Below are 13,078 nucleotides of genomic sequence, written 5' to 3'. Positions count from 1 at the left end.
AAAGTGCGCGAGCTAACAGCGTAGTAGGCATTGAAAAAAGTGCGGTATATCGGATATTATCTGAAAATTTGGACATGAGAAAGCCGTGAAGATGTTTCCATCGAGTTTTTGGCAATGTAGCCAATGCATCAGATCACATATTCGTTATTGTAATGGCTAAAATTAATGAATAAATATTGGAATTGCTACCTCATGCATTCTATTCAGATTTAGCTCCCTTTGATTATTTTGAGGAGATAGACGATTCTCATTATAGAAAAGTTATCGAGCTTATTGAACATCGCTGGGAAAAGTGTATGGAGCTAAAAGCAAATTACGTTTAAAAATAAATTTGTTTTTCCCAAAATTTTTGTGTTTCCTTTGTTGGAACAGGTACTAAAAATTTAAAGCGAAGAAACTCGTTATGAATTTTCAACAGGGCATCGCGTAGATTCGTGAGCTCTATTCAGCTTTACTTTTGCAATATCATTAAGATTACGATCGGTTGGAGTGAAGAAGCAATTTTAAAAATAATAGTTTCCTGATATAACAGCATCCAGAAGAGGTCTTTGTCTGAATGAATTTCTCAAAACGCAGCTGCTATATGTACACCCTGGCCATGATGCATCTATGTAGTAAAATTAAAGATTAGGGCCATAAGCTACTAGACAATACAGAGAATTATCTCCATGGCGATGTATGAATTGAGCCTCATATTCAATGTAGATCAGCTTGTCGTTGAGATATTTATTGAAAATCATGTACAAGTACTTGCGTTATTGAATTAGGTATATGATTTATAATTCCATAGGTGTATAAACAACTTATGAAAATAACCATCAAAATGACAGCAACTCTAGAAAATTAACGATGATGTTATATGTATTAATTGGCAATTGAAATAATATCCTCCGTGTAGCAGTATTTGCAAAAATAGTATTGAGAATATTGAATTTATACCAAATTACTGGATAATTATATATTTATAATTTCCTAATCTCCATTTTACTTTTAAAGTCTAGCAACGTAGTTTGAATGTGGACTCTATACATTAATTTTAATACTTTTGAGTATTTATCAATTACCTGATACACATTGTCCTCTGCTATTTTTCTCGTATCCAACTTTGCATTTACACTTTCCCTTATGATTTTCGGCGTAGCAAACGGCGTGGTTTCCACAGAGTACTGTAGCACAAGAACTAACGCAAGTATTATCTTGACAACTCAAATTTCCGGCACAATCTTCGTCATATTGACATTCAGATTTAACAGTACCGGGTTCTTCTAAAATACAACCACCTTTGTAAGCATCTCCTGTCATGCCTTTGGGACAGACGCATTTGTATCCACCATTTTGATTGATACAATTTGCTCCGTAAGCACAAGGATTGTCTTCGCATTCATCGACGTCTGTACAACCTTGAGACGGATCTCCTTTGAAGCCTGGTTCACACATACACCTCGGAGGATCAGAAGGAGTGCATTGGGCGTTAATACCGCAAACGAATCGTTCGCATGGACTCTTACATTTGTTACCATCTTTTGGATCGGTGAAAAAAGGAGGATAACATATACATTCGCCTGGTTGGACGCATTTTTCATTAGTCGAACATTCTTTGTCGTTGATACATTTTTTTTGAGCCGGAGAGCATTGTCCAGTGTATGCATCGCCTGTATAACCTTTAGGGCAATGACATTCATAACCTCCTTGAGTGTTAACGCAAGCTGCGCCGTATCCACAAATCTGTTGTTCTGCGCATTCATTTATATCGACGCAAGAGCCGTCTTGGAGAGTTTTGTACCCTTTTGGACACGCGCAATAACTGACACCTCCTGTGATTGTTATACATTCAGCACCACTTGGACAGGACCCGTCTGGTCCGCAGCTATCTAATACACAATTTCCATCGAACAGTTTGTAAGGAGGTTGGCAGCGACAATCGGGACTGTTGCATTCCAAACATTCTAGAAAAGGGTTTCCGTTATATCCAGGCGGACAATGACAATCATAACTTCCAGGTAAATTTTTACAAAGAGCGTTTATACCACAAGCCGGTTTCTCCTTTAATTCAGTACACTCGTTATTATCTCTACATTTTCCAGTTATTTTATCTCTAACGTATCCTTGGACGCAAATACAGACGTTTTCGTTTAGGTACTCGTCCAAAATGCATTGTTCTCCAATCGGACAAGGTTTGGTATCGGAACATTGGGTTGGCCTTTTACTTTTCAAACATCCCGTTGTGAACGGATCGCCGATCATTCCTCCGGGGCATTGACAAGAAAAAGCGCCCGGCTCATTTTTACATATAGCACCTAAAGCACATGGGCTACCAGCGCACTCGTCTATGTCTACGCAACCTACGCCGGAACCTGTGAAGCCTGAGCTGCATATACACTTTGCTTCTTGATTTATCAGCATGCATTCTTCGTTTGGACCGCAAATTGTAGTTTCACATGGATCTAGAATAAAAAATGTAAATAAATATCATACATTTGAAGAAAGAGGGTTAACTAAAAACTGTTTGAGTTATCTTGAAACAATTTCTTTTAACCTTGTTACTTAAAATATTCATTGTGAAAATTACAGGAACAGATAAAATGTTTAAAACAGTTGATAGTTCATTTTTTCTTGAACACTTTTGTCCATTTTTCCATAAATTGCTGTTTATATGATTAGAAATATAAGTATTTAGATGTCGTTAGTACTTACTTCGTATTTTATTGTATGTAGAGGTCAAAAAATGAGCTTTCAATCACAGACAAACGCTAAAATATCTCATATTTTCTGGACATTTCCTTTGCAAATAGTTAGTTACCATGGTTTCCATCTATCATATTGTCATTTGACATTTGAAAAATGGGCTATGGACGTGCTTAGGGCAGTCACTCTATGGGAGATCATACGTACATTTTTTCATTTTTTCACTATTTGGAAAATCGTAACCAAAAACCTGCTGCAGGGATCATGGAAAGGAAAGGGGCTTCATGAAAAGAAGAGGTTAAGATCTTATATTTTATACGTATGAAATAGTGTTGATTTGTATTAAATTTTCTCCTAGTGCTTTGATTAGACCGACTCCTCTTCGTAATCTAATCAAAGTTCGGGTCCCAGAACTGACATACCAAGGAGAGTTTGGAAAAATCACTTATAATACCTCATTCTCATGACAAAAGTGAAGAATTTTATTAGTTTACTCATACTTAGTAACTCGGGAGAAGATTCAAAGAGACGCTGGAGTATATGTTCGTTCAAATTAAGAAATCCGGCTGATTATTTTAAAAAAGTCAACTCATTATGGTTGAATTCACACGACGTGGTTAGATACAGCCTTTATCATTTTCCGCTCTGAATTAACTCCTATTTCAAAACCCCTAAAATCCCTTAAAGAACAAAATTATTGCCGTGTCATATATATTTCTTACTACCCTGTATCTCGCAAAGTATCAAGGTTAGAGAAAATGTCTAATTAACGGTATAGAGTGTATTAACAACGAACTTATATCATAATGAATACTACCCACGTAGTATTGTAGTAATAAAAAAGTTTTTCTAAAAGTTGCGTGGTCATTATATACAAAAACTGTATAAATTCGTGCTACACCCTTCAATAGCTATAATTTGTTTTCCTTACGTCTACAATCGTTGCCGATGTTCGGTTCCTGGCATAAACATCGTTTCTTCTTATCACAAATAGCATTTCCTGGACAATCTATATCGGTATTACAGGTTACTATCTCGTTACATTTAGTTTTTGGATCCGGATCTGGTATGGTACCTTCAGGACATTCGCAAATATAAGAACCTGGTAGATTAGTACAAATCGCATTCGAACCACATGAATCTTGATTCGAGCATTCGTTTATATCATTACATTGGCTATTAGGGTTGCCCGAAAAACCCGGTTTGCATTGGCACGCGAAAGTACCCGGAAGATTTGTACATATTGCGTTTTCTCCGCATCGTCCACTTGGACCAATTACCGTGTCGCATTCGTCAATATCTGTAAATATAATTTCATCATCAGTTATTTAATTAAGTGATAGATTTGAAGAGATGGGAATTTGGAAGATGTCACCAAAGAACAATAATATTCTTATAAGTTGATTTAAATAAATTTAGGTAAAAATTTTTCATACAAAAATGTTTGCGTAATCAATCACATTTTTTTGAATAATCTTGATAAATGAAATATACAAAGTGTTTTATTAAGAATTGTCGACTTAATAACTGGGAAATTGAAGATTTTATCTATATCATCCAAGTAAAATATTTTTTTAGCTGAACCATGGATGTATGAAAAGAGAGAACAAGCACTTGAACAGTAGAAAGAAGCCTAAAGTATGGTTACTTATGGTAAGATATCACGGAGCGGATTAGTCTAATCAAGTCTTCGTACAGATCACGCGCTCTTCATGACTAAAAAGTTTTATACTCCGCAACAGCTAATCCTCTACAAGATCCAGATTTGTCCATCTTTTGCTAGCTCGGTTCCCAATGAGTTCCCGAGCAGTTCGACTTATTAGCGATCCAGAGTTGACCAGAAACTTGGATAGCTTCGAATATAGAAAAAAGGTCGCAGACCTGGTTCTGTTTTACCGATAGTTGCACGGCATATGATCTTCCGAGCCATCCAACATAATCCCTACTTATTGTTTTTGAGGAGTGCAATCCTGTGAATCAGCTACCAAGGAACGTCTTTCCCCTACAACCTACAGAAGTTCAAGATTAATATCTACATGAAGGCACCGCTCGAATCACAGTTGAAGGAATATAACCATGGATAACGTCTGTCGCACTGGTGAAAAACAATTAAAAGATTAAAAATTAATGGTTACTGGCATGGCAAGAAGGAACAAAGAAGCTGCTAGCTAACTTTCCAATGCCATAAAGTCCAAAAACTTGTTCGATATGTAGGCAGGTTTCAATCTAAGAAAAAATTATTCTCAATGTCAAGTTTGCACAGAACTAACAAAGTTCTGGAATGGATTTCTTAACAAAACTCTTCTCAATAACTGAGCATACCACCAAAAAGATGGTGTGAAAGCTCAGAGTCTCGAGATGAGCTCAGGAGAAGGAAAAAATATTCGGAATCGGAAAGAGAAGAAGATAAAAAAACACTTTGTATTTAAGTAAAGTAATTATAGCGAAAAAGTGATGAAACTTTCATCAAAGTAATGGTGAAAGATAGAACTCCTTCCAAATATTGTATATCCATTTCTCATAACATAAAAAATAACATTTTCTCACCTATACAACCTAAAGAAATATCATTAGGATTAAAGTTATATCCATCGTCGCAAATGCAGTAAGCTTCGTTACCGTCCGGTTTACAGAAAGAATGTTCTCCGCAAGATATATCATCGCAAGGAGCTTTACATTGAATTTTTGGCGGTGCTCCAATATAACCATTTTCGCAACCACAAGTGAAACTTCCGATTGTATTAGTACAAACTGAAAACGTTCCACATGGATTCGTTGTACATTCATCTACATCGACGCAAACTGATCCTTTTGCGACGAAACCTTTTTGACAGAAACATTGATTTTCTATACATTCGGCGTTGTTCGTACAATCAAAATTAGATTTACATAGTATGTTAACGTCAATCTGGAAACAATTCAAAATAGTTATTAGATATTTCCTCTGTTAACATTGGCCTACAACTATTTTGGTGCCATGGGTTTTAAACCTGATTTTAAGCATGTCTCAATATACAGGGTGTCCCACGACGAGTTAAAACTATGGCAAAATACTTAGGTTTTCGGATACGATCATTTTAACTAAAATATTTTCAAAGATGGCGGTTCTACCGGAAGTCGACTGTAACTTTGTTATTTTAAATAAAACACCCTATATATTCATACATTTTTAAAATTTTAGTATACTTTTGTCTAAAAACTTTTTACGAAAAATGCACACTTTTTGAGTTATTAATTTTTTTGTACAAAATTTGATGGTTGCACAACCTTATAAATTATTTTTTTACGAGGATACCCTTAAAGATATGAAAATGTCCTCTATTTGGTTGCTTTTAGCAAGGTTAGACGTTTTGTTTTATACAGGGTGTGTATAAAAAGTGTTCATAGTTTAATTTCATAAATATTGAATTTCTTCATTTTTTTATATGGAACCACTCGGTTTTTTCTATTTATATGCATTAAGGGGTAAAAAATAAGGTTAATTCATGTATACTTTTCCATACCTAAATGTCACTGTTATCCAGATATTAAATGTTTTCTGTAAATTTTTAGAAATGCAGGTGTGATGTACATTTTATTTATTCGTTATTAAATTGATAAAGAGCCATTTAAACGATTTTGGAAAGTATCAACAATTGACTAATGACAGTTAAATAAGTGTCATTTATTACAAAGCCTATTAAAAGTATACATAAAAAATAAAAACTTGTTAAAAAATACAAAAATAGTTTAAAACCTCAAATATCTCGGAAACGACTAAAAGTTGGAATGGGATTAGTGAATACAATTTGTTTTGATTTTTTTTACAGACCTTGACAAGATAAAGGAATAGTTATTTTCCTAATAAGTGCGGAAAGTGATACTTTCCCGCACGCGACTGCAGTTGTCCCGAACGACGCGGAGCGGAGTTCGGGCAAGCGGTCAAGTGCGGGAAAGACACTTTACGCATGTGTTAGGAACATTATTTTTTCTACGAATGGAGGGTAGATGACGTCGATGAGGATGGATGGCATCGGTTGCAGGTCGCATAAAGATGACGATGACGGTGACGGCAACGGTTTTAAGTCAGTTGGCAGGTAACAGCTGGGAATTAGTTTCATTTGCAGCCTCAAAATGGCTTCGGGAAGTTCTTCCTCGGTTGATGATGAATTAATATTATTGTATCGGATTCGGTTTAATGTGGTTTAATTTAGAAGAAGATTGTACTTATTCGGTCACTTCCAAGACGTTTTGAATAACTTTGACGTTTTAGTAACAATTACATGGTTATATAAAAAATATCTGCATTATTTTATATTTTCAAAAAATTAAAAATGCTACAAAAAGCTAGAAAAGGTTAAAATTATGTGTGATGGATTATTTCGTAAATATTTATTTACCTGTAGTAACAATAGTTATAATCTCAGAAGTGAAAAACTATCTAATATGGTCAAAATGTGCATAATTTTACTTTCCCGCACTAGTGCGGGAAAGTGACACTTTCAAAACTAAAATGCGTGCGGGAAAGTGGGTTAAAACGCACTGTCGTAGAAAAAATACTTTTTCATCTGTTAGTGCTTGTATCCAACGGGTCAAAATAAAATTTTAGCCACACCTTCATCTCTAAAAATTTACTGAAAACATTTAATATCTGGATAACGGTAAGGTTTAGATATAGGTTAGTACACATGAATTTGCCTTATTTTTAACCCGTGAATGCATTAAAATAGAAAAAACCGGGTGGTTCTATTTAAAAAAATAAAGAAATCTGATATTTATGAAGTTAATAAAGCTAAACAATTTTTATACACACCCTGAGAAAATAAAAGATTTTTCAATATAGATTTAAATACGACTAGCCTTGCAACAGCAACCAAACAGAAACCATTTTCATATCTTTAAGGGTATCCTCGTAAAAAATAATTTATAAGGGTCTGCAATCGTAAAATTTTTTAGAAAAAAATTAATAACTCAAAAAGTGCATTTTACGAAAAAAGTTTTTAGACAAAAGTAAATTTCAAAAATGTATTAATATATAGGGTATTCCATTTGAAATAACAAAGTTACAGTCAACTTCCGGTAGAATCGGAAGTTGGCCATCTTTGAAAATATTTTACTTAAAAAGATCGCATCCCAAAACCCAAACACAGAAATTTTCATGATTTTACTATTAGTATTTTGTCATATACAGATAGTTTTAGTGGGACACATTGTATAATATTTGTTAGTGGTATTAAACATCGGAAAATTATCTTTTGAGCGATTTTCTCCAATGAAACTGATTTAAGCAATTCTCTAGTAGTAGTCGACCATACGAGTGTCCCATCTTCCTTGGTATTTATTTGTGTTGGAATTAATCAGATGACTATTGATTATTCATATTACAACCTAAATCTTTAAATTGAGATAGCGAATCTCCTACTAATTCCAGTTTTACGAGAAAATCGGAACTTGTATATAAAAAAGATTCCGATTAGTTCATTGAATGGATGGAGCAAATTTTTCATAGATGCACCAGACATGATAGCGAGTCTATTTTTGAATTTACCATTTTCGGTATATTTGGCACCTCCAGAAGATGTGGTTATGGAAATGAAGTGCACCAATCAAGTGGTTGATATGAATACTTTTTGGTTATGTCCCTCGCAACTAAAGAAATATAAAGAGCACGACTTTCGACGTACAGTACAGTGATATGACAATCAATCAAAACCGTCTAATGAGATGGTAATTCGCACCTGTGGCAACTGGTTCCGTTGAAGACAGTCGGGGAGACTGTTCTACTTTGGATATAGTGTAACTTGAAACTATTTAAATTTAAAACCAGCGTCTCTATCTATAATCCATAAGCATAGCTGTATTCTAGTCTGTAGTGAATCATCGACTGAGCTTTGTAGCAGTAATACGAAAAAATTGTCATTAAAATAAATATTTGTATTATATTTGAGTCAGATTTTTTGCTAACGGCAAATGATTGTGGATGTCCGTAAGTAATTACGTAGTGTTGTTATTTGTTTTGAACATAAGCTATAAAAATTATTGATTGACAAAATGCATCATCTTGTACCTTGAAACTAAATCACCTCATGTACTTTGGACGCGTTCCGTGGCACCGGAGGTTTTTTGTCAAGATAGGTAAAAAGAGGGGTCTTCAAAAGAGGCTGTATGTAATGAAGTGTCAATTTTCATTACTTAAATGTAGAATTTTTTTAAAAGAAAACACTTGATGGTGTTTTTGAGATTTTACAATTCTCGTCTTCTAAATCTTTTATTTTGTCATTTTTTTTACTGTCCATTTCAAGGTACAAGAGAGTTGTTAATTAATATAATTAAAAGTATACGTTTAACTTAAAATGGGCTAAATAAGATACCAATGAAAAAATCAGGTTAATAGGTAAACTAGAGGATAAATAGAAAAACAGCAGCACCAAAAAATTTTCGTGTAGACCTGTATAACCTTTTTGTTGTTGAACAATTCTAATTGATTTATTTGAGTATATTACCTGTTCGCAGGCTACTTTTGGATTGGGATTAGCTTGGTATCCTTGGGGACATTTACAGTTATACCCCGGACTTGTATTCTCGCAGATAGCGTGACTTCCACAAGGTAATTCCAATGTTGTACATTCATCAATGTCCACACACCCTTGAATCGGATCTCCGGTAAAATCTTCTTTGCAGCTACAGACGAAACTACCTACTGTATCTTTGCAAACGGCGTTAGCTCCGCACGGTTTGTTGGAGCATTCATTTATATCTGAGAACAGTTAACGAAAAACATTCGCAAACATATTTTTTTTAAACATATACAAATTCTACCTACTGAAGAGTATTTACCAAAAGAACAAGTAAAGACCAAAGATGAAAGAATAGCTGAAAGTCAAAAAGATATTAAAATATACATATAAAAACAAAAGGAGTGAAATAAATAGGTTTTGTACAAAAACGTATACAGTACAGTTAGGCTTTTCTAATAATAGTAAATATACAGTACGCATAACACTAAAAAAAGAGAGAGGTAATAATACACAAAAAGAGTTAAAGTACTAGGTGGTTATGTGGAAAATACACTAATCAGCCAGCTTACTAACTACCAATTTTGGAATCGATGTTCAAGTCCAAATCTAAAATAATAATTACTCTTGATTAAAATAAAATAATCAAATAGTTTCGTTAAGATGGTCAATTATATATTATTTTTTTTGATAATTAATAATAATATACTCACGAGATAATTTATGCTGATTTCAATATAAATTCATGGTAGTTTCGGCTAAATAAAGTTAATAAACAAGGCATGAAATACGGCTCCCAACTATAGGCTAGAGGAAAGAAGGCTACGTGTACTAAGCTACAGGGAAATACAGAAAAATCACATAATGATTTTGACTCATATTTCTTCAATTTCCATTTTGATATTACGATTTAATCTATTAATTTGATTCAATACTAACTAGTTTCTTCAATATTCTACCGCTTAGATCATTTTGTATTTTGTTTTTTGGATAAATGATCGTTATTTTGGGGCTATTATAATCACGTTTTATTTAGGAACAAATGTTTTCTCTCATATTAACACCTGGATCTCAATATTTCTTTGTATATGGCGGTAGGACTTAAATTTAAATTTTAATTTTTGTTACTGATAATTTTTAATCTATTTTCTAAGTAATATAGAGATGTCTATAATAACATCATAATTATCCCAAAAAATCTCGTATATGATATCAGTTTTTGTATTCTTTTGGTTTTTCATATTCAAAACTACAAATAGAGCTTAAATTCTAATTTTTGTTACTGATAACTTTTTAATCTATTTTCTAAGTAATTAGATGTCTGTCTTATGTTAATAACATCATAACTATCCCAAAAAATCTCTTATATGATATCAGTTTTTGTATTTTTTTGGTTTTCCATATTTAAAACTACAAATAGAGGTATTCAACACTCTTAGAAACATAGAAATTAAAACAGCTGAATTTGTGTTATAATTATGTTGACAATAAACAAACAATAATATGTTTGTTCGAAAGACAACGTATTATAACTTAATTATTCTGATAAATTTCAAATGAGGTTTTTTGTATTAACTGTGATGCTGTTTACATTGGACAAATATCTCTATATTTGGTAAATAAATTGAGAAGTCATCAAAGAAATAAAATTGCAATAACAAACCAGAAGACAGCAACATCCAATTACAGACATATAAAAATCCATAAATGACAAAGAAGATAGTTTGAAACCAGTACTAGAGTTGTTTTTGAGAACGATTTCTATGTTATTTGTTAATTAGTTCCAGGACCCTGTATATGTAAAAAATATAGAAATTATTCAATCAAATTAATAGATTTTAAATGATGTAACTAACTCTGAAATTTTATGATGAACAGTATGAAGAATATGGATTTTAAAATGATGTAAATGTCAAATCAATTATGTGAAGGAAAATGGAAATATCGAGAACAAAAAAAAACAAATTTTCTAATAACTTCCTAAGACCTGATCGAAATTCATTAATCATAATGACCGATAATGTTTAAAATAAGATCAGTTTATGAGGAAAATTATGATAAAGCTCTAGTTGAAACAAGAATATTTGTTTTTTTCCCAATAATTGAATCAAAAGGTGATACATGCACCAAAATTAGCCGCTATCAAAAGATTTTTTCGAATTGAGGACTAATTCTAATCCCAGTGTTTACTACCACTACACCAACACTCACAATAACACTAAAACTAAAGTATCTGAAAACGTTAACTTGGTTAACAAAACGCGCGAGTTTATGTTGTTGCAGTGGTAATAACACCGTAATCAGTTTGTATTATCTTCTGTGATAACGGCTATAAATTTCTTTGGAGAACTGATTACAAATTCTGCACTAACTTTCGCAGTAAGTATGTCCCTGTCCGGTGAAACCCTGCGGGCAGATGCATTTGTAGGATCCGGGTACATTAATGCAGCGGGCGTTAATGCCGCAAGCGCTCGCTCGATCGCATTCGTTGATATCTCGGCAATCGTCGTTAAGTAAGCCCGCGCCCGTATATCCCTCGGGACACAAGCATGAATAGCTGCCGTTAGAGTTGAGACACGTCGCTTCGGGGGCGCAAGGCGATGAATCACATTCGTTAATATCTAGGCGTTGCGGTTGGGGAAAGCGTTAAATACAGCGTTAATAGAATCTTTAGTTTTCGTATGAGTGTTAAGTAGATGTTATATGAGAAAATTCTTGCTTTATATCACAAATAATATCAGATCAGATCAATCTTGTAGCGTTTTGACGTGACATATGAAGTATGACGTGATAAGTCACATTTTGCGTAAAAATGTCAAATGTCACTTGTCAAAATGTTATCTACCGACATAGTGTTCTATGAGGAGACGTAGACGCTAGCATCTCAAGTTTAGATGTGAATTAATGTACAATGAGATGTGTCTACATAATTGATTATTTGAAGGATTTTATAAATTGAAGTTTCACATAACCTAACTTCAGGTAAGGGGTAAACCATTCCTCACATAGACATAAAGAAGGAAACGATTTGTAGAAGTGAAGCTAAGAAAAAATATCTGGAATGCTTTCACAAGGAGTTGGATTTTGATTAAGCTGGACCCTCATTGTACCCGAGACCTCTAGATGATAATTCATAGGTTGGAGTGCATATTACGGATATTACGGTTGAAAAATACGTGGATTCATTTGATTATTGAACATCGTGTATCTTAGCTAATTCACCGAACATTGATAATGAGCTAGATATCTTACTACGAAGTATTGAAGTATAATCAACAAGATGGCGGAACTAGTAACAGAAAATGAATATTCCTGATTCAATGAAACCCTGTATTCCCTTTGGTGAACGAACTAAGTGTAGCTAAATGAAGTATCAGGTATTGTTGATTAAACGGCTGACAGTTAAAGGAATTCTACTTAAGGAAAATCAAAATCTGTTACATATTTATTTTGGTCTATTGCATATGCGTCTAGGTTCGACAGCAAAAATTTAAAATATAGACTCAAATAGTATAAATGCAATTTTATGTGTCTGAGTATCGGTTTCTGAGAATCGATGACTAATTCAAAAATATCGTACTTGTTAAAAGCAAGAATCTTCTAATATATTTCACATTGTGGAAGAATGATTTTTTTTTAATTTTCCAGGATTTTAGTAGTTTCATTTCAATGAATTTGTGTTACCTTATTATTTTTGTAAGTAGTTCACTTTAGCTTATTTTTGTGAGGAATTAATGATTATAGTTATACAACATTCCACTCTCAGAATTTTTGTTAAATTGAAACTGATTTTCAGTCGTTTTAGATCTAAAACGCATTCTATATTATTGAAATATTTAATGAAGCTGTTGTTTGAAAAATATATTATTAGATTTCAATCACTTCTCATTTCAACTACA

At 33.3% G+C, this 13,078-nt stretch overlaps 1 protein-coding gene across 1 annotated transcript in view; it reads right to left on the bottom strand.

Annotated features, from left to right (window-relative positions):
* Positions 1 to 13,078, bottom strand: part of LOC130452383 (uncharacterized) — a 251,678-nt gene that overhangs the window by 117,751 nt on the left and 120,849 nt on the right. The window contains exons 9-13 of the mRNA XM_056791629.1: positions 11,552 to 11,800; positions 9,168 to 9,421; positions 5,233 to 5,593; positions 3,617 to 3,985; positions 1,065 to 2,444 (exon numbers count right to left, since the gene is read on the bottom strand). Coding sequence (XP_056647607.1) covers positions 1,065 to 2,444; positions 3,617 to 3,985; positions 5,233 to 5,593; positions 9,168 to 9,421; positions 11,552 to 11,800 — 2,613 coding nt within the window. The remainder of the gene's footprint in view (positions 1 to 1,064; positions 2,445 to 3,616; positions 3,986 to 5,232; positions 5,594 to 9,167; positions 9,422 to 11,551; positions 11,801 to 13,078) is intronic.

This window comes from Diorhabda sublineata, chromosome 1 (assembly GCF_026230105.1).
Source record: "Diorhabda sublineata isolate icDioSubl1.1 chromosome 1, icDioSubl1.1, whole genome shotgun sequence".
Classification (NCBI taxonomy): domain Eukaryota; kingdom Metazoa; phylum Arthropoda; class Insecta; order Coleoptera; family Chrysomelidae; genus Diorhabda; species Diorhabda sublineata.
This window is presented reverse-complemented; position numbering and strand designations above follow the sequence as displayed.